The 21,263-nt window shown below is 54.1% G+C and overlaps 1 protein-coding gene across 6 annotated transcripts in view; it reads left to right on the top strand.

Annotated features, from left to right (window-relative positions):
- The window catches only part of TOM1L2 (target of myb1 like 2 membrane trafficking protein), a 120,993-nt gene that overhangs the window by 73,027 nt on the left and 26,703 nt on the right, over positions 1-21,263 (top strand). For 5 of the 6 annotated variants that reach the window (XM_040453015.1, XM_040453014.1, XM_040453018.1 and 2 more), the window contains 4 exons: positions 1,780-1,929; positions 12,373-12,507; positions 13,971-14,129; positions 16,827-16,943. In XM_040453015.1, the coding sequence (XP_040308949.1) occupies positions 1,780-1,929; positions 12,373-12,507; positions 13,971-14,129; positions 16,827-16,943 (561 nt within the window). The remainder of the gene's footprint in view (positions 1-1,779; positions 1,930-12,372; positions 12,508-13,970; positions 14,130-16,826; positions 16,944-21,263) is intronic. The other variant, XM_040453020.1, reaches the window with a different exon arrangement.

Below are 21,263 nucleotides of genomic sequence, written 5' to 3'. Positions count from 1 at the left end.
GAGAATGCCCCCCTCCCTTGGCTGTGGATGACCCAAGGATGCTAAGCTTTGAGGTCTTCCTTGGCAAGCCGAGCAGAACCCAGGGTCTCCCACAGTGCAGGCAGCAGCGGGGGAAAGGAACAGTTTTAACTGGCTCTGCGGTTGCCAGGCTCAGGGCACATGCCAGCCCTGGCCTCCTCAGTGAAGTTACTCCAGGCCTCAGCTTCCTCATCTCTAAAGTGGGATAACACCCACCTTACAGGGCTATTTCAAGGACCAGGTGAAAGAACAAGAAATCTAGTACCTGTCGCCTGTCATCTGAGGGACTCCCAGCTGATCTTAGAGGAGAGCCATGGGGGGAGGTTGGCCCTGTGGCCTCATTGTGGGTGAGGAGACAAGGGCTCCAGAGAAGCCTGACCCACTTAAAGAGAATCTAATTCTGTGAGCCTAAAATGAAATGCTGTAATGTGGGGGGCTCCCACACGGTGCCTGGCATGTAGTCTGTGCTCAGTTAATGTTAAGAGCGTGGGCCTTTCCTGACCATCACGCTTTGTCAAGGTGACGCCTCATCGCGTGAACCCAGCCCTGTGGAATGGCTGCCTAAGGTAGCCAGTGATCAGCTCACTGTGGGCAAATGAAGATAACTGAGGCAGCCAGAAATGTCCCCTGTTGTCCGTCACATCCCTGCTAGTTGACTGTGGCATTGGGGGGTACTGGTGTGGGAAGGGCTGGGTGATTGTATAGGTTGGTTTACAGAGAGCTGAGAAGTTCAGAAGGGTGTGTCGAAGGCTGGGGGACACTCCAGTTGGTGCCTCTGAATTCCAGCCAGCCTCTCCCCTGTCGTGTGGGGACGGGAGAGCTTTTCCCGTTCCTCATGTGTGTACGACAGCCTTCAAAATGATGATCATATCACCATAGTCCTCCTTTACTGCCCCACTCCTTGCAGGGCACTGTGTTAGATGCTTCAGACAGACTCCCTCATCCTTACTACAGTCCTGCAAGGGGGCACTCACGTGCCCATATTACAGATGAGGAAGCTCAGCGCAGACAGACTCATTCTGGGCCATTAAGGGAGCAAGTGGCAGAGCTGAGATTCGAGCCCACAATGGCCATCTGGCCAGAACCCACATGCGCCGTGCTTTTCTTAATGCCTACGGCCTGTGTAATTCATTTTTTCCAGACCAGGGATGGGCGAACAGGGTTTGCAGTGAACATGGACCTTGAAGCTGATTGGCAGCTGAGGCCCACAAACCATTTATTCAGGGTACAAAATCCTTAGTCATTGCCAATTTTAGTTGCAGAGGCAGGGTCATGTGGGGCGTGTGCACCCGTGTGTGTGTGTGCGCGCGCGCGCACGCACGCTTCCTCGCATAAAAGGGCAAGTAATTCACAGGGTAATTTGGGCTGTCACAGCAGCCCTCTCTGTGACAGAGCCTGTGTCCCATTGGCTAAGGTCTCACACCCAGAAGCCCGGAGAGAGGAGTTAAAATGCTAATTTTCAGGGACCACTCAGTCATTTCGATCTCATTAAAACACCAGCGTCCTTCTCATGCAAAACTGGTGCCTCAGTTCCCAACTAATTGCCTGATTCTTGTTCAGGGACAGGCAACTTCAGACAGCAAGGGACAACTGAATTAGAGCATAGGGATGTGGAGCCATCCAGGTCTGACTCTGGAGGAGACGGTGGGAAGGACCATCCAGGAGAAGGAAGGGGGCATGGTGGGGGTGGAAACTCAGTGGCCTGGGCAGCTCCTCTGGGTCCCACGGTGGTGACCTCTCTTTCCTTTCCTACCTCCTCAGGTGCTGGAGACATGTGTGAAGAACTGTGGCCACCGCTTCCACATCCTTGTGGCCAACCGAGATTTCATCGACAGCGTCCTGGTCAAAATCATCTCTCCCAAGAACAACCCTCCCACCATTGTCCAGGACAAGGTGCTAGCTCTGATCCAGGTAGGGTCAGCTCCCCTTGTCGGGTTTGTTGGCATGGAGTAAGATGGGGCCCTTGACCAGTGGGTCTTCATGCTTTCCCATCATTTGGAGGAAAGAATGGAGGGAGGCCCTTTGGGTTTAAATATGTGTTGCAAAAAGCACCAGTTTTTTACATTCCTCCCGCTGGAATAAAAACCTGAGTGGTAGCTCACAAGCCAATTGACAGAGGTTTCACCAGTTTTCTGGGTGCCTGGATCTCTGTTACCCCCAAGGGCAGGTGGGAGACCTTGATAGGCCTCTGAGCCATCAGGGACATTGTGGGGTAGGAAGGGCCATGCTAGAGTCCTATGCAGGGGCTGGCGAGGCACAGGGTCAGAGCCAGCTCTGTGGCAGGTGGTGCCAGGTTGGGGGAGAGGGTGTTAAGGAGTGATTCACTAAGGAGATGACATTTCTCTTGGACCCTGAAGGATGTGAGGAACTTGGCGGAAAGGTCAGGGTGTGAGAAGTAAGTAGCACAGACAAAGAGAATAACATGTGTGTCAAAGACAGCAGTTGACACGTTTGGGATGTATTCGTTATTGATTGCTCTGTAGCAGATTATCCCAAAACTTAAGGGCTTAAAACAACAGATGTTTAGTACCTTGTTGTTTCTGTGGCTCAGGAACTCAGGAGCAGCCTAGATGAGCGATCCTGGCTCAGGAGCTCTCATGAGGTTGCGGTCAAGACGGTAGCCAGAATTGCCTCATCTGCAAGCTCGATGAGCTGGAGGAGCCACGTCCAAGGTGACTCACCACATAGCTGTTGGCAGGAGGCCTCCGTGCCTTGCTGACTGTTGGTAGGAGACCTGAGTTTCTTGCTGTGTGGACTCCTGAGTGTCCTCGTAACATGGCAGCGGGTTTTCCCTAGAGCAAGTGATCCAAGCTGCGGTGCCTCTTGGGACTGAGTCTCAGAAGTCACACACCGTCTTTTCTGTCATATTCTGTTTGTTAGAAGGGAGTCACCAGATCTGGCGTCAAGAGTATGGGAATGAAGCTGCATCTCTTAAAAGAGAGGATGTTTTAAAACCATCACGTGGAGCACAGAGTGTAATGAAGAGTGTCTGGGGCTGGGAGAGGAGGCCAGAGGGATGGTCAGGGTCTTGTGGGCCATACATGCTGACGTTTTATGCTTTGTCCTGTAGGCAGCGGGGAACCACTGCACATTTCTGAGCTAGGCGTACGCAGACAGATCTGGATTTAAAAACAGTTTTTTTTAACTTTTATTTATTTTTGAGAAGAGAGAGACAGAACATGAGCTGGGGAGGAGAGAGAAAGAGGGAAATGCAGAATCCGAAACAGGCTCCGGGCTCTGAACTGTCAGCCCAGAGCCCGACGCGGGGCTCGAACTCAAGGACCTCGAGATCGTGACCCGAGCTGAAGTCGGACGCTTAACCGGCTGAGCCACCCAGGCGCCCCTAGATCTGGATTCTAGACCGAGCACCCTGGTGGTAGGCTGGGAGACACATATGCCAACGAGCATCCAAGGTGGGGCGATTAGTGCTGTGGTAGAGGAAAGATAGGGGCCTGCGGGAGCCAAAAGGAGAGGGTGGGAGTGGGGCCAGGCAGAAGGCACTGTGATCAGGGGTGGGCACCGGGGCATTCGAGGTGGTGGGGGCACCTGAGGTTGGAGAGGAAAGTGGGGCCCCAGCCGGCGGGTCTGCTGGCTCCGTCTGTTCTCTCCCGCGTCCTCTGCCTGAAAGCCCTCTTCATCATTGAGACAGCTCCCAGAGCCCTCCCACCACCAGGTTGACAGCACTTCCCCCTCTCCTGTCACCCTCTTTTATGGTCTTCTCTGCTTCTGTGCTCACTTTTCTATCCTCTGCCTCACTCTGAGTTTCCTGAGAGCCCAGGGACATTATATCCCCAGGGTCTAGAGCCGTTGACTGTGTAGAGTAGCTGTCTGATAAGTTGTTTTTCTTAATGAGTGGGTGAATGTAGTTTGCTGAAGCTCTAAGGAAGGGGAGGAGTGTGGGTGACAGCAGGGCCCCTTCCCATGGTTCCTTAGGTTTCCCCTAGCTCTTCATTCTGCCCACCTGGCATATCTCCATGTCTCTCCCTCCCTCCCCCTCCCCACTCTAGCTCTCTCTCTTCCTCCACCTCTCTCCATCCCTTTCTCTGTCTGTCTCTCTCTCACACACATACACACACACGCACACGCAGGTACAAACCACCTTACCCTCTTCCCTCCCCACCCCCACCTCTGCCCTTGACTCCCTCATTCTGGACTTCCCCAGTACACTCCCCTGCCTCAAGACCCCCAGTATTTGATGGCAAGACAATAAATAGTGGCTTTTTCTCACCAAAGGGGGGCACCCCCGCCTGAACCCTCGGCAGGCCCACTGTGGCCATAGGCAAGGTCTTTCTGTAGTCAGATGTGGAAGGAGTCCTTCCTGTGCTTGGCCACCTCCTGACAAGGGCAGCCGTGGCAAGGCTTGTGATCCGTGCCACTGGGACTGTGCGGGGACCTCTGGCTGAGGACACAGGGAGCCTTGTGCACTGACTGTGGCTGTGGTTGTTCCCAGGGGCAGCCCGACCTTCCCATCAAGGTCACCACCTCCTCTCCGCACTGCTTCTCCCAGCTGTGTGACCGCAGCAAGTGTTTTAACTTCTCTGGGCTTCTGCCTCCGTATGTGTACAATGGGGGCCTTGTGTTCCTGCCTAACCTACTCCTGGTCCCAGAGGTCACCCTGAGGCAGCATGGCGGCCGGCACCGTGTTCTGAGGGCTCCCCCTGCTGGCCTGGCAGCAGTGCATGTGCACCGCCTGCAGGGGCGGGAGCAGGAAGGGGCCCTGAGGGCCTCGCTCGCTTGCTCGCTCCTGTCCGGCCAGGATGCACTGGACAGTCTCCCTGGTCCAACTGGGAAAACCCAACGGGCTTTGGATAAGGGTATCGTTCCCGGTGGGCTTGCTTACCTGCCTGGGGGGGAGGGTCCTTCTTCTCCAGGTTCTGGAGCTTCACAAAGAACTTTTATCTTTGGTCGTGGCCAACCAACAGAAACAGATAGCATTCAGAGCTGGCAGATGGCTTGGCTTCTATAATGCGGTGAACGAAAGTATAAACAGGATCTTCAGCCTTTTTTAAAATTGAATTATACGTACAGGAAATCACACGTTAAAAAAGCATGTACAACTTGACAAGCTTTTACGAACTGAACACACACGTAGAATCTAGCCTCTGTGTCATGAAGCAGAATGTGACCTGCCCGCAAAGAGCCCCGACTGCCTGGGGTGACCACCTCACAGCCTAGATGGGTTATTCCTGTACTTTTTAATTAATTTATTTATTTTTAATGTTTATTTATTTTTGAGAGAGAGACAGAGCACGAGCAGGAGAGGGGCAGTGAGAGAGAGGGAGGCACAGAATGCAAAGCAGGCTCCAGGCTCCGAGCTGTCAGCACAGAGCCCGAGGCGGGGCTCGAACTCCCGGGCTGTGAGATCATGACCTGAGCCAAAGTCAGAGGCTTAACCTACTGACTGAGCCACCCCGGCGCCCCAGGTTTTTTCCCATGCTTGAACTTCATCCGCGTGGACTCTGCAGCAGCACTCGGCCAGGTCTGTGTGTCTGAGGCCTTGTTTGCGGGCCTCACCTTGTCATTGGTGTGACCAGATAGGCCTCCCGTGCCCCCTGCTCATGTCGCTGCACCGGGTCCCTTTGGGGGAACGCACCGCCATTTGTGTCTCCTTTCCACTGAACACTCGGTGTTTCCAGTTTGCGGCCTTTGGGAAAACCGCTGCTGTGAACAGCTAGCACGTGTCGTTGGGTGAACGTACGTATTCGTTGTTATTAGGTACGTATTAAGGCACGTGGGTGAAGTTGCGTCTTTGTTGGCCAAGCACAGTCCCGTGTTAGCAGTTTCACGTGGCTCAGCCTCATCCCCGGGAGTGGAATTGCTGGGTGGGGAACGGCCACGCTCTGGTTGAGTGGTTACTCTGGCAGATCCCTGCTGCTCTTTCCCAGCAGCATGTGAGAGCTTTCATTGCGCCCCGTTTTCACCAGTGCGTCCTCATTCTGGCCCGCCCGATGCCTATGTGGAGGCATGGCATCTTGTCAACCTGTTCTCAACTCCCCCTTTGTTTTAATTAAAAAAATTCTTTTAATGTTTCTTTACTTTTGAGAGAGACAGAGAGAGACAGAGTATGAGCGGGGGAGGGGCAGAGAGAGAGAGGGAGACAGAGAGTCTGAAGCAGGCTCCAGACACGGAGCCCGACAAGAGGCTTGGGCTCACAAACCATGAGAATGAGATCATGACCTGAGCTGAAGTCGGACGACGCTTAACCGACTGAGCCACCCAGGCGCCCCTCAACTCCTTTGAGGAAGAAGATGATTTTATTTATACGTTTAAAAACTGCACCACCCCCGCCTCCCCGCCCAGAGAGTCTGATATTCCCCCCGGAGAGCATGTGCTACTCCCACCATAACACAGAACAGGGCAGGGGGTGACAGATCCCTGGACCTTGTGCCAGCCCGTAAGTGGGCAGCAGGCCACAGTGGAAATGCAGTTAGTTAGACAGGAAAGAGGTTCAGTTAAATGTGTGAGTGCCGGAGCCACAACAGGTTCTTCCTCACCATCCTTGCCATCTGGATGTTTCCTGGTGCTCTCCGGAGTCCAGCTGCCAGGAAGTGGCACCGGCCCAGTCCCAGCCCTGCCCTTGGGGAGCTATCGATTTTATGGAGAGACAGAAGCTTGCAGATGATAGAGGGCCAAGGGCCTCCCCAGGGAGCACTTGAGCTGGCTTGGGGATATTTGAGGGGCAGCCATAAACTCTGAACGTATCGACACTTGAAAAGCTTTTTTTTTTTTTAATTTTTTAAATTTTTTTTTTTAATTTTTTTTTCAACGTTTTTAATTTACTTTTGGACAGAGAGAGACAGAGCATGAACGGGGGAGGGGCAGAGAGAGAGGGAGACACAGAGTCGGAAACAGGCTCCAGGCTCCGAGCCATCAGCCCAGAGCCTGACGCGGGGCTCGAACTCACGGACCGCGAGATCGTGACCTGGCTGAAGTCGGACGCTTCACCGACTGCGCCACCCAGGCGCCCCATAATTTTTTAATTTTTTTATCTTTAGTTTCACTTTTTAAATTTACATCCAAATTAGTTAGCATATAGTGCAACAGTGATTTCAGGAGTAGATTCTTTAGTGCCCCTTACCCATTTAGCCCATCCCCCCTCCCACGACCCTTCCAGTAACTCTGTTTGTTCTCCATATTTAAGAGTCTCTTCTGGGGGCGCCTGGGTGGCGCAGTCGGTTAAGCGGCCGACTTCAGCCAGGTCACGATCTCGCGGTCCGTGAGTTCGAGCCCCACGTCGGGCTCTGGGCTGATGGCTCAGAGCCTGGAACCTGTTTCTGATTCTGTGTCTCCCTCTCTCTCTGCCCCTCCCCCGTTCATGCTCTGTCTCTCTCTGTCCCAAAAATAAATAAAAACGTTGAAAAAAAAAATTAAAAAAAAAAAATAAGAGTCTCTTCTGTTTTGTCCCCCTCCCTGTTTTTGTATTATTGTTGCTTTCCTTCCCTTATGTTCATCTGTTTTGTGTCTTAAAGTCCTCATATGAGTGAAGTCATACGATATTTCTTTCTCTAACTTCTTTTAGCATAATACCCTCTAGTTCCATCCACATAGTTGCAAATGGCAAGATTTCATTCTTTTTGATTGTCAAGTAATACTCCAGCACTTGAAAAGCTTTTGAGGCCAAGGGGTTATAGAGACAAGTGCGGGGGGGGGGGCTCCCCCCCAACCTGGCCCAGGAAGCTTGGTTGGCGCTCCTGGTGGTTGCAAGACCTGTGGCTCTGACAACCAGGCATGGCCTGAGCCCACTGTCCCTTTGATTGCTTCCTGCCTCTGGTGGGAGCTTTTTCTTTTTTTCTCTTTTCTTTTCTTTTCTTTTCTTTTTTCTCTTCTTTTCTCTCTTTTCTTTCTTTTTTCTTTTCTGTTTCAGTTTTATTTCATTATTTACTTGTTTAAAACTTTTTTGAAGTTTATTCATTTTTGAGAGAGAGAGAGAGACTGAGTATGAGTGGGGGAGGGGCAGAGAGAGAGAGGGAGACACAGAACCCAAAGCAGACTCTAGGCTCTGAGCTGTCAGCACAGAGCCCGATGCGGGACTCGAACTCACGAACTGTGAGATCATGACCTGAGTCAAAGTCGGATGCTTAACCAACTAAGCCATCTAGGTGCCCCTTCTTTTTTTTTTTTAAGTTTATTTTTATTTATTTTGAGACAGGGTAAGTGGAGGAGGGGTGGAGAGAAAGGAAGACAGAATCCCAAGCGGGCTCTGCGCTCTCAGCACAGAGCCTGATGCCCGGCTTGAACTCACAAACCATGAAGTTATGGCCTGAGCCAAAATCACGAGTCGGACACTTACCGACTGAGCCACCCAGGCACCCCAAACCAGCTTTTCTAACAGTCTCCCTGCTCCTTAGAGAAATGGGTGCTTGTCCTTCCGTGTCCCCTTGGCTTCCTGCCCACCATTTCTTCTGATTCCTTTCCTGGGATGCTGATCACAGGCATTGTTGGCCTGAGATTGGTCGCACAGGTGCCATTCCCGGAGCCACATGTTTGCCATCAGCAGCCCTCTGCTGAGAACCCGTGGACACCTGTCCCTCGTCTCCACATCCCAGCCTCCTGTCATCGAGGCGTCTGTGTCCCTGGCTGCCCTCTAGCCATCCGTAGCCACCCCAGCTCCACTGAACCCCCCCAAAAGAGACACCCCTCAGGCTGTGTACGCCAGGGGCCCCACCCTTCAGAACGCCTGGGGAAGACTGCCCTCCGAGCCCAGTGCATGAACTGCCAGGCAGGGCAGCTGGAAGCGTATACCCAGGGATTGACCCGTCTTGAGGGGAGCTGGTCTCTCTGCAGCAAGAGAGCAGGGAAGCCTGGTGAGCCGCTTTCTCGCTCCCAGCCTTTGAACTGCCTGCCACTTTTAGCACCCTCTCCATCCTGGTCCCTCGGCTGGCCTTTGGCTGCGAGCCTTTCTGTTTCTTCTTGGGGGGTCCCATTTGTTGAGAAGACGGGGATACTTGTGCTCTGTGCCATATCCCTCTGCCTTTCCCTTCGGTTGTTTTCAGGAACAGAAATGATACCATCCCAGTAGGGTAGCCTCCTGGTGGCCATGCCTATCCTGCGTGCCTCCCCCCCTTACCCCTTGCCCTGCCTCCCCACCCCCCTCCTCCTAGCAACAGAGTCTAAAAATACTCTCTTTCCACTGAAGGGTTTTTTTTTTTTTTTTCCACCAAAGAAAGTGAGCTGACTGGGGAGGAGGAGGGGGCCGGAGCTGCTGGAGGTGTTGTGTTCTTGGAAGGTGTCAGAGACCCGGCGGCCGGACCTTTGGCCAGATTCTGTATGGACTGGCAGCTTCCTGGAGACCCTGTCACCGGGAGTAGGAGGTCTGATCTGGGGGCATAAGCAGAACATGGCAGAAGCGAAGAACAGAACCCATCGTGTAAATGGGCAGTCGTTCATTGATCTGAAAGTTGATGATTTAAAACTGTGTTAAAATTTGAGGGATTTAGAAGCAAGTCGGGTACGGTTTGTGTTGGTATAAGGCCTCTGTCTGGGGTCTGGTGTACAATCCCAAGGAGCGAAGGAGAGGAAAGCATGAAATTCTCTTTTCTCTCCTTCCTAGGCCTTCCCCTGGGTCTTTCGATCCCCTAACATTGTAGGCACAGGCCCGAAAAGGGAGAATTCCATAAAGAGCAGTGAGGTGGTCACTCTGTTGTTAGCCAGCCAGTCCCTGTGACAGGGACCCCTCAGAGTGCCAGCACTGCCGTGTCACTTTGCTTTCCTATAGGGCAGCCTGCCAGCACCACCCCTGTGGCTCCTTGGCTTTAGGTTGGGGACCCAGAGTAGACTAGACTTCCTGAGGTTTTCCACCTCTCCCCTAGAGCAGAGTCTGAAATCTCAGCTGGGTCAATCGTGTAGAGAGGCTCCTGTGTTGTCACTGTCACCTCAGAATGTGGACAGCCTCTCTGGCCATCTTCCTGTGTTCTCTGATGGAGCTTGGTAACTGTGAGTACGAAATTCAATCTGACTTGACAAATGACGTCTGACTGCCTTCTCTGCAAGGGCGAGACTCGGTGTGTGCCTTCAAACGTCTGACCTAGTGGAGAGAAGACAGGAGCACAGGTATTTGGGCATTGTCCCCGGAAGATGAGAGAGGCATGTAGCGTCTCTGGGTTTCTCCCGGTTCTGTGTTTCCTCCTACGACTCTTCCTTTAAAGGTGCCCCTGCCCTGTTCCCGTTGGCATCAGAATCTTGTTCAGGAGAGAATGCTGCCAGGAACGTATGTGCTGTTAGTGGCCACCTCAGCCACACTGCACAGGGGTCTCATACAGGGGTTGAAACAGTGGCAGGTGGGAAGCGAGTAGCTTAGCCAAGACTGCTTGGTTGCAGATAACAAATTTTAATTACAGCTGGCCTAGGCAAAGAGGAGGGTCTGTCAGGACAAGGTAGGGCTTCCCAGAACCCTGGGTGTGACTGGACCTGGGAAGGGACAGAAGGGATCAGAAAAGCCCACCAGTCCTCTCGTCTGTACCTCTCAGCACACTGGTCTCAACGTCCCACATATAAGCTAGCTCTTGCTCCCTGGTCCCCGCTGGGCATATGGCTGCGCACATCTAGAGTGGACAGTGTCACCTACCCAAGAAGAGCAGCCCAGCTCTCCCCAAGCCCGGGGCCTAGCTCCTGGGTGCAGGGGAAGCTGACTGGCCCAACTTGGGGTGTGTGTTTCCCTCTTGGTGCCACAGAATACATAGTACTGGAGAAAGGGGGCCTGTTGAGTCGCCGTTTGGGCAGGTGCCCCAAGAACTGTCCCCCGTCTGGAGAGCACAGTGATGGTTCTTTAATTTCCATTCTTCCTATCTTGGAGTTGGCTGAGGTGGAGAACAAGATAACTGACAAGCCGTCCCCTGGAACTGTTGGTCCTCCCGTTGAAATCGAGGCAGGAAGTGGCAGCAGGAAGGACCATCATGCTTTTTTCTCCCTGGCCTCCCACCACAGACTGTAAACCTGGCCTTAGACCCTAAACGAACATGCTAGCTGCATTTTGAAGCTAGAGTCGCAGGACTCAGCTGGATTTTGAGTCAGGTGGCAGCAGCCAAAGCAGCTGGTGGAGAATGGGGCTCTGGGGCACTCCCTGGGGGGGCAGGCCTCAGGGGTGCTGCTCTCCAGCTGGTGCTCCGATGGGCCTCCGCAGGCACCATGGGCCCCACTCAGAATCCAGGAGGAAGTGTCGGCCGAGAGGGGCCGTCCTCAAGCGGGCATTAAATCCCTGAGTGTGCACATTCGATAAATGGATCAAGGAAGCCAGGCTGACAGTAATGTTTGTGGTGAGATGTATCAGTCGTAACGAGCAAGGCTTTTTGGAAACTGACCTTTTAACTTCAAGTGGGTCTGGTGGTTAGAGATAGAGTTTCTGGGGCTGCCTCAGGATTGGTTGGAACGCAGTGCTAGAGCCAGGGAGGCAGGGAAATGCTTGTGACAACAGCAGAATTGGCAACGGAACCGTGGGCGCGAGACGCCGCACCGCCTCTTCTGGGTACGTATAGGGTGACAGGACCGTTTTGAAGAGCTGGGCTTCGTTTTGGGGGAGCCCTTTGGAGATGCTGCTTTTTTTTTTTTTTTTTTTTTTTTTGATCCTGTAACTTCCAAAGAACCAAATATTTAAATTCTTTTTTGAGTGTCATGAATCAATGATCAGTGTCTACTGGGATGTTCGTTCTTTGCTCTCTGTGTTGTGTTTTCAGCGAAGGGGCTCTTGTGGCCGTGCTTTCCAATGGCTTCTCCGATGTGGGCGCGTGGGCGTTGCCACGGTGGGCAGCTCCGGGCTCGCCCTCCCCTGAGCCTCTGCCACCTCCCCTTTCCGGCCAGGCGAGGTGGTCTCCGCTTTTGCGCTCTCTGATCCACCGAGGAGACCTTGCATTAGCCTTTATTTCCGCCACACATCAATTTCTCCTTTCCTTTCTACTCAATTTGCCTACGGTTCCTGCCTCCGCCCACGGGAGCTCTGCCGAGCAGAGCCGCGGCACTCCGGTCCCGATGGCATCCCGCGGGCACGGCAGCGAGGCAGCCTCCGCACGCCCTTCAGCTAAGCATCGCCAGGAATTGATTTCCCGGCGATTAGGGAAATGCCTGCATTTTAGGATGCGCCACAGTGCTTAGGTGTTATTTCTCCGCATCTTCTCCAAGGAAATGCTACACGCTGAATTAAGTTTTTGTGTTTTTGTTCATGCTCCACAGCACCATTGCAAACCCAGATTTCGCCAGCCCCGTCGTGGCAGCGCTGGCGGGGGGGGGGGGGGGCGCGGGGACAGAGTGGGTTTGGCCAGCATGATTGGCATTTGAGGGTCGGAGGGCACTGGCCTCTGAGAGAGGACCTGGGCTGCCCTTGGTGAGAAATGCTTCCTGACAGGCCCTCTTTTATCCTCCCAGGCGTGGGCTGATGCCTTTCGAAGCAGTCCTGACCTCACCGGCGTTGTGCATATATACGAGGAGCTGAAGAGGAAAGGGGTCGAGTTTCCCATGGCAGACTTGGACGCTCTGTCTCCCATACACACACCACAGCGGGTAAGCTTCCAGCTGGCGTTTTCTAGAAAGACCTATTGCAGAACGGGCAGGCCACTGCCACCACCCTTCTGCTGCTCCGTTTGAATTATTCAGCTTGTCATCACGCGTTCTTAAAGCTCGAGGGCATTTCTTTTTAATAACAAGGGGAATGCAGGAGTGAGACGGCTGGTTGACTGGTGATTAAGTGGCAGCAGTGTCTTCCCCCACCCCCGCTCCCAGTTCTCATCTGACTGTGCAAGGAGGATATAACAGAGGGATCGGTTCCGAGATTTTCCTGGAAATGGCTGCTTGGGTGGAGCCAGCCTGTGAGGGCCCATCCCGTGAGGGTCACTACCACCCGCTTTTCCGAGGGCCCAGGAATCTCCCTTTGGAAGTGCCGGAGCACCTCCATGTCCACGGCAGTGCAGAGGAGCTGGTGATGTCACTGATCATGGGGCAAAGGGCAGCTTTCAGTTTTTTAGACTGTACAAGCCAAATAGATCCAAATTTTATTTTGAACTGAGTGTTCGCTGTCAATCCAGACATGCTTGAATTCCTCCAGCCTTGGAATTCAAAGCCCAGAGAAGGCCTCCTCCCACTGAAGCCTCTTAAAACGTGAGGCAGCTCTGTGCTTCAGAATGAGAAGCACGCAGGTGATGGTGACCGTTCATCCTGGGAAGCTTGTACCTCTACTGGCTGGGAATCAGCACCTGGCCCCGGTGGGGGAGCCAGGAAGCTCCAGGATCTGGGAGAGAGGCGCCTTGTGCCAGCACACACACTCTGCCTCACTGGCCCCATCTGCCCATCTCCAAAATGGGGACAAGGAGTCCAGAGCGCCTGTGCAGGTCTCTTCTGTGAACACAGTTAACGTTGAGGCTTTCTGAGATGCTCAAAAGGGAAAGCATAAGGAATTCTACTTTGCAAAGCTTTGTTCTCATTATGATCCCTCCAAACCACTTACCATGCCTTGTGGAATAAACGTAACCTGTTTTATTTTTCTAATAATGACACAGAACAGCGTTGTTTTGTGCCCATAATTACAAAGAACATTCGGTAAATTGCATAATTGCTATTTATATTAGTCTACTTGTAAAGCCCAAAATATAATCTCCTGGTACCAGATAGGGATGTGTGATTAGCAAAACTTCATAGCAGCCCCCCTCCACTCGGATTCTGGGGGGCCCTAATAACGGGAACCCTGACCAGAGCTCTCATGGAGTGCCCTTGGCACTGCCTTTCTGAGTTGCTTGGTTTGTCTGGGAGGTAAGTAGAGGGAGGAGCCCTTGGTACCCCCCATTTGTGGACGGAGAGACTGGGTGCAGAAGGGGCAGGGATTCCCCGAGCCTCACAGGTGAGCCGTAGAGCCAGGCCCGCTGCCTCCCTGCAGCTGGCTGTGGCGGGAGGGGCTGCCGGGGCGGGTAGGCGCTGGGCCCAGCTGCACGGGCAGCCCAGGTGAACGGAGGACTTTGTTGTTGCCGTGCCAGAGCGTCCCCGAAGTGGATCCGGCCGCGACCATGCCCAGGCCCCAGTCGCAGCAGAGGACGAGTGCCAGCTCCTATTCCTCGCCTCCTCCTGCTCCCTACTCCGCTCCGCAGGCCCCGGCTTTGAGCGTGACTGGCCCCATCACGGCCAATTCAGAACAGGTACTTGCACACTTCCAGGCCATAGGCAAGTCGGCCGACTGTCCTTGCTCGCCCTTCCTGGAGATGTATGGATGGTTTCCCTGACCAGGCATTGTGCTAGTGTCCGCGACCCACAGACGGAAGGGAGGGCCCACCGTGCAGTGGGGAGATGGGTGCAGAGGCTGCGTGGACGGTGTGGTGGTGCGGTTGCGGGAGCAGGAGCTGAGAGTCAGTGCTACCTGGAGGGCAGCCCCGGGAGCCGACGCTGCTGAGGCTCTCGAAGCCGGAGCGGGGCTTGTCTGACGAGGCATGCGCCGGAGGCGTGGAGGAGCGGGGCGCTCGAGGGAGCAGCAGGTGGAGGGTTTGGGGGATCAGTGCAGGTGCAGGATCGGAGAGACAGAGGGTGAGGCCAGCGCACAGCCATGGAGTTGCGTTGTGAACAGCCTCGTGAGTCACGCGGAGCGGTTTGGATTGATCCTGTAAGAGGCGTCAGCCATCAGAGGCCGGTGACCCGCCCAGCAAGGTGCCGTGAGGCCGAGGCCGGGATGAGGAAGGCCCTTAGGAAGCATTCTTCCTGCCTTTCTTCCAAACCCTGCCCACCTTCCCTGAGTTATTTCCTGAGAGGCCAATGCCATTGAAATCCCAACCTGGATTTTTTTAGACGAGTCGTGGAGGCTAGTATTTAGATGAATCTGTAGAATTGCCATTCAGTAAAATTTGAGAACTGATCAGACTTGAAAAAAGAGAATCCATTCCAGTGTTTGTGACAACGTCATTATTTACGGAAGCCCACGTAGACAGAGGGGTCAAGCGATGAGGCGTGGTTAACCGAAGTGTTGTGCCAGGGTTGCTCACGTTTCCGTTCTCTGGCGGCCCCGAGGAGGCGAGCAGGAGGAGTTGAGCTGGAGGTCAGGCGGGCCTGGACTTGAGTCCCCACTCTGCTCCTCACTGTGAGGCTTCAGCCGGGTCACTTTAACCTCCGTCGACTGTTAGTAGAACGGGGCGGTGGTTCTTCCTCTTACCCACCCCCAGAGCAGGCGTGAGCTTGTCGGGCAGCTGGATGGGGCGGCCTCGTGATAGTCCCCCCGAGTGCCGCGTGCCCTTTTGAGGAGAGCAGGTCGAAACCCACAGCTAAAACACGGGCTGTACAATAACGTGCTATTCTGTTCACTCCATTCTGCCCTTTCTCGCTACTCACAGTGGCCAGGACCTGTCCCCAGAAGGGAAGCCCTGGGGAAGAGGGTCCCTGGCGGCAGGCTCTGCTGCTACGGGCAAAACTGTGTCCCTTTCTGCCCAGAGGGAAGTCTGACATGTCTGGAGTTGGGTGGTCACTGAGACCCTCCACTGACTCTTTGTCGGTCGCGTGGGAGCTTGGGAAGAGCCCTGCCAGCAGCCGGAACGGTCTGGAGAAGGGGGAGAGTGGAAGAGCGGCCTGGCTTTGAGGACCCTTCTGATCCCATGTGGTGTCTGTTGCGTTCCTGAGCTTCCAGGGTCAGAAAGCTCTTCTGGCCAAGACTGGGGAGGACTTCGCCCACTGGGCGGAACCGGAGGGGAGAAGAGCCTCTGGGGATCTCACCCAGTGCTCTCATTGACCATTTGTCCATTTTCCATCCAGTACATATTTATCGAAGTCTCCTGTCGCTATCCCTGTGCTCGGAGTGCAGACCTCAACTCAGCAGAGTCCCTGTCCCCAGGAGGTCAGCCAGGACAGGGGCGGGGGTCTGCGGTAGGAGGTGCGCTGCTTGGTTCTGCCTCAGGGAGGGCAGGGGAGAGTCAGAAAAGGCTTCAGTGAGGAGAGAAGGTGTCATTTGAATTAGGTCAAAGCGCAGTTAAGAGCCATAGCAGATCCAGTTCTCTGGATGTTTTAGTGGAAAAGGGATCGATACTGGGTGCCTGTGGGCCAGCACCTTGCAGGGTTTCGCTTGGGTTACTCCCAGCAGCCCTGTGAGGCTGTCGTTTTCACCTTAGCATAGCTGAGGAACTGAGGCTCGGATTAACACCTGTCCTTTACAGTGTCCCTACTGCAAGAGAGAGGGCCCAGGCCCAGGCCTCGGGGAGCTCTGTTGGATGGGAAGGTCAGGTAGTTTTCAAAGGGACCTTGGTAGGGAGCTGACTTGCAAGGGGGTCTCCCCTGGAGTCTTCTTTTGGTCCCTCTCCCTCATTCTTGCCACACTGGGAAAGTGCAGCTAACGCCAGCCAGCCTCTGAGAGGACCATAGTGCTTAGATTGTGCACTCCTGGGGCCAGAGTCTGTAACGAGGGGGCTCCTTAGGAGGACCCCAGTCCTGAAGAGCCCTTGGGGATCACACACTCCACCACTTTCGCTGGCAAGAATAGGGACGGAGGCCTGGGGAGATGAATGCCCCACTCAGAGTCTTGCTGTGGGAGGGCCGAGCCACAAGCCAGCTCAGTCCACACTGGCCCCGGCGCTCTTTCCCTGTACAGCGCTGCCTCAGTGTCACAGCAGCGTCACCCGTGACAAACTCTTGGTTAACCAAGGGCCCCGTGGGGGTGGCCTCACTCCCACATTTGCTTCTCCCTTAGAGCTGCCATCGCCCTCACACCCAGACCAGAGTGAGATAAGAAGCCGCCTTCTGCCCAGCACATGCAGAGGAGTGACCTACATGTCACAGTGAATGGGACTGTCACCAGACAGGTTCAGGTTGACTGACCTCTCCTTCCTGCTTTCCTCCCCACTCCCACCTCCCCGGCCTAACAGATTGCCAGGCTTCGGAGTGAACTGGACGTCGTTCGAGGAAACACAAAAGTCATGTCTGAGATGTTAACAGAGATGGTCCCCGGGCAGGAGGATTCGTCCGATCTGGAGTTGCTGCAGGTGAGGGGGGGGGCCTCGTCTTGTGGAAGGTCTGGACCTGGGGAAGCGGCAGTGAGGCAGGAGCGGAGCCCGGGGGGACTGTCGTGGGAAGGGACGTGTAGGCTCACACTCAGCCTCATGCTTCCTGGCAGCGATCAGATGCCAGCACCAGGCTCTCCTTTTTATTTGCCTTCATAACATTTTTTGCCCTGATAATAAATTGCCGACTGTAGAACACGTGCCCCTCAAAAGATGAAGGAAGTATAAGGAAGAAGATAACTCATTTTCTTTGATTCCGGCATCCACAAGTAACCCCTGTCGATGTTTTGATGCATTTTTTTTCACGTTTGTTTTCATTTCAGGTGTAGTTGAGATCCTATTATGTGCCCCGTTTTGTGTATTGCTTTGCTTCCTCAACATTATGTCGTAAACATTTGTGACAGGACCTCCTCAACCTTTCCTACACGAGGGAGCCCTTCTAGCCACACTTTATCCCCCAGAGACTCCTGAGACTGAAATTAAATAGAAGCTCCTTTTCTTTTAGTGAATACTGAGGATTCTGGGCTGGGGTCGCCAACATTATGGTTCCTGAGGACCCGTTGCTAACTGGCCTCCTCGCCCCCTGGACGCCGAGTGGGTCTGGGGGCATGACAGAGAGGGGTCCAGTAGCAGGGCCAGCCTGCAGGGCCGCCCTCAGACTAGTGTCAGAGCCAGCCAGATCCAAAGCTAGTGACCAGATCTCCACCACACCCATCTCAGACGACTCTGGCCCTTGTAGAAAATGGCACCCGCACTGCCCTTAGAAGCAGTGACCTTCTGGAGGGGTGGAGAAAGGGTGCCATAAACTGCAGGTGCCAGGATCTTTTCAGCGGGAGGCAAGATGCTTGAGTAAACAGGTCAGGAGCCAGACTGGCTTGGCGAGCTGGCAGGAGTGCCTCACGACGTGCCTGCTTCTGCTGTTCTTGTCTGGCGCTCAGAGTCGTCAGTCTTGGCCCCCCAGGCGCCGTACCTCCCACCCTGCTGCTGGCACACAGCTCGAAGCCTGTGAAGGCCCGGCTCTGATGGCCCTGCCTTTCAGCAGTGTGCACAGCGAAAGTGACCTGGTCCCAGGCAGCCTCTTGTTGTGCCTGCTTCCTCCTGGGAAGCCGTCGGCTCCTAAGGAGGTGAGGTGAGGGTGGGTGAAGGCCTGTTCTGGGGCTGACACGGAGCAAAGCAGAGGTACGTGGAGTGTGGTCTCTGCTCTGGAGGACCTCCCAGCCTGGTGCAGGAGGCAGACAGGAAACAGCTCCTCTCCACGAAGCCGTGACATCGGGTTGCTCTTGAAGCCGAACCGAGTACTCTCAACCGGCCCGAACGAGGAGCCCTGAGCGGCCTCTCGCAGACCTCACCCCTGACACCTGCAGCAGACCAGGTTGGCCTGTTTGGCAGGTCCAGCTTTCCACTGCAGGGGACCCAGTGTCCCCTTAATGCGTCACTGACCTCCATTCCCAGCCTGCAGGGGGAGTTCTTCCAGGCACTGGAATCTGAGAGCAGTCCAGAAACAATCGAGAAACTGAGAGGGCCTCTTGAGGCAGCGTTGTGCTGTGTCAGCGTCCGAATTCCTGCTGACAGGGGGTTTGCAGTGGACAGAGCTGAGCTCCTGGCAGCAGGGGGTGGGCCGAACAAAGCCAGCATGCTTCCAGACAGCCATAGCAGACCCAGACAGCAAGCATACTCCGTGCGTGCGTGCATGCGTGCGTGCGTGCGTGCGTGTGTGTGTGTGTTTAAACAAGCCCATCAGCCAAGACAAACAGAACCTAATCTCCTGGCATCAGCTCACAGTTTTCAAAAATAGGTTGCTTCCCATGACGTTTTCCTTCCCTCTGTTTTGTTCCAACTCCAAGCCTACCAGCCCTCCCTGCTATCATATAAATCAAACAGAGAAGGAACGACTAGACTCCGGGTGCCAGTGGGAGGCTGGCCTTCCAACACGGGAGATTCAGGAGTTGGGCAGCTCTGTGTGAACAGCCACGGCTCTCCTTGCCACTGGCCTCGCTCCTCAGTCATTCTTGACATCTTCCCTCTTCTTCTTCCTGGGACAGTTGGAGCCAGCTGGGCAGGGGCTCCCAAAGGCCAGGGCCACCCCAGACAGCGAGACTGCCACATGGGAAAATGCCACCATCTGCTTGGAAAGTGATGGGATTGGAATGTGCCCCGAGGACCCCTCAGTTGAGCTGGAGGGCAGCCAGATTGCTCAGGGTAGAAGAAGCTGTCCAGAGCTCACAGTGCTGGCCAGGGCCATGGAAATAAACCCATTTGTCACCACCCCAAATGTTCACGCCAACAGAAGCTGCTCCCAATTGGAGTGTAAGCTACTGGGTAGGAGGAGATGCAAAGAGAGGAAATTGTAGGTGTCGGTCCCGGGACGCATCGGTGTGGCGACCATAACCACGGGTGGGAACGTCCCAATTGCTTCCTGTGCCTAGCAGAGCATTTTCAGGTGTGGCCTTGAGCAGAGCCACAGCGAACCTCAGCAGGAGAGCCATTTGCTTCAAGGGAAGCGGAGGCCACTCCTCATGCTGTGCTGTCAGCGTAGCCGGAGACCCTGAGGGAAACTGAGGCAGGGTGCCCAGAGGGAACACTGTGCCGTGTGGGATCCTCCACTCCCTGAGCTGGGAGAGTCGTCCTGGGCAGTCCGGCTCCACACATGTGCTCGGATTCCACCTACAGCGTGTTGCCTGGTGTCCCTGCCTCATCTTTCTTAACATCTTCTTGACACGACAGGCTGTTCACGTGAGCCCATAGAAGCACTTGGTTTCCAAACGCACGTCCTAGTTAGACTTTGGGAAGCGCCACGGCGAGGCAGAAAGAGCCACTGGGTTCACATCCAGGCCCTCCCGCTGACAGGCTGGGCGATACTGGGCCAGTCGCCTACCCCTCAGGGCCCAGAGTGATCACACTCAGCTTAGAAGGGTAGGAATCGTCTATTTGAGGTGGCGCACAGGCCCATCATACGCAAGTTGGAGCCCCCGTGATTACCATCGGCACCCCCTTCTATACAGTGAGCCAAAGTCTGTCTCCCTGTAGCTGCTACCCTGGTCTGTCATCTTTAACGACAGAACAAAACAAAGTCTTCTTTGGCAAGGTGGGTCCTTAAATGTTTGAGGACTGCCATAAGCCCTTCCACGGCCCAGTCTCTGTGTGGGACAAACGTGGCTGTTGGCCGCCCACCTCGTAGATGACCTGTCAGTCCTCAGCAGGAGTCGGATGCTGTAAATCGAGAGCATTTCCATCAACACAAAACCTTCCATCTCTTTCTCATATGGCCGGTAAGCCAGGTCTTCCCCCCATCCTGTGTGTGGGCACTTGGGTCCGGGCCTGAAATTTGAGACTGCATCTGTGTCTGTTAGAGTTCACGTCCTTAGCCGCAGCCCGTGAGTCCAGTGTTTGAAATCTTTAAAGATCCCGAGGCTGTCATTCGGTATTCTCTGTCTCTCCCAAATTAGCCTCTTGAGCTTTGTCTTCAAATAGTAATAACTTTTAATTAATCCAGTGATGCCAAAATTGGGCATTCCTACGTGGCCATCCGTCAGATAATAAAAGAAGCCCTCCTCCACATTGTTTCTTCAAGTAGCAGATGGTATATCCCCTCTTGCGTCTTGCATCATTTCAGCAGAAACCAGGATGTCCAGGACCATTTTCTCTAGAGAAATCTAGTTTATTCTACATGTTTAGCTTCATTATCCCCCCTTCTCTTCAACAAAGAGTTTCTCCTCCTTCCTCCCCCCTTCCTTTGCCGCTATAGAAAAGAGATCTTCAGGACCTTGTTCCATGCTCCTTAGAACTTGGAGAGGGTTCAGAGGAAATCCATAAAGATGATTAAAAGATTGTTTTATGAGGTGGGGATGAGAATGTCCCTTGAAGAAAAGATAAAGGCATTGGGATTAATTAGACAGAAAGAGGATATTTTAATACGTTCTGATCGATGGAGGGCTTTCGCACAAAGAACACTGACCAGCTGTTCTCCTCTGTTGAGAAGCCGAAATCTTCAGCACGTAGGAAATTCCTGTCCTGGCTGTTGCACAGTGGGAAGGACGACCTGGGCAAGACTTCGGGCCAGAAGAAAGTCGCTCCGTTTGGTTGGTTTAGAGATGGAGGTAGGCAGAGGAAGGTCTCCCCAACTGCGCCTGCCCTGGGTCTGGCTGCGTGTGACCCCATGAAGGTCATGCAGGCGGCCAGCTGGTGGTTGGTGGCAGAAATCTCAACATTCTGGTTCTTCTCTCCCCTTTGATCTCTGTCTTTTTTTCTCACTGTTTGTTTATTTTAAGACGATGGGAGCTCCGGGGTGGCTCAGTCACTTAA

Source organism: Herpailurus yagouaroundi, unplaced genomic scaffold, assembly GCF_014898765.1.
Source record: "Herpailurus yagouaroundi ecotype Mexico unplaced genomic scaffold, PumYag 208, whole genome shotgun sequence".
NCBI classification, from domain to species: Eukaryota; Metazoa; Chordata; class Mammalia; order Carnivora; family Felidae; genus Herpailurus; species Herpailurus yagouaroundi.
Note: the sequence above shows the minus strand (reverse complement) of the source record. Positions and strands in the feature narration are given on the sequence as shown.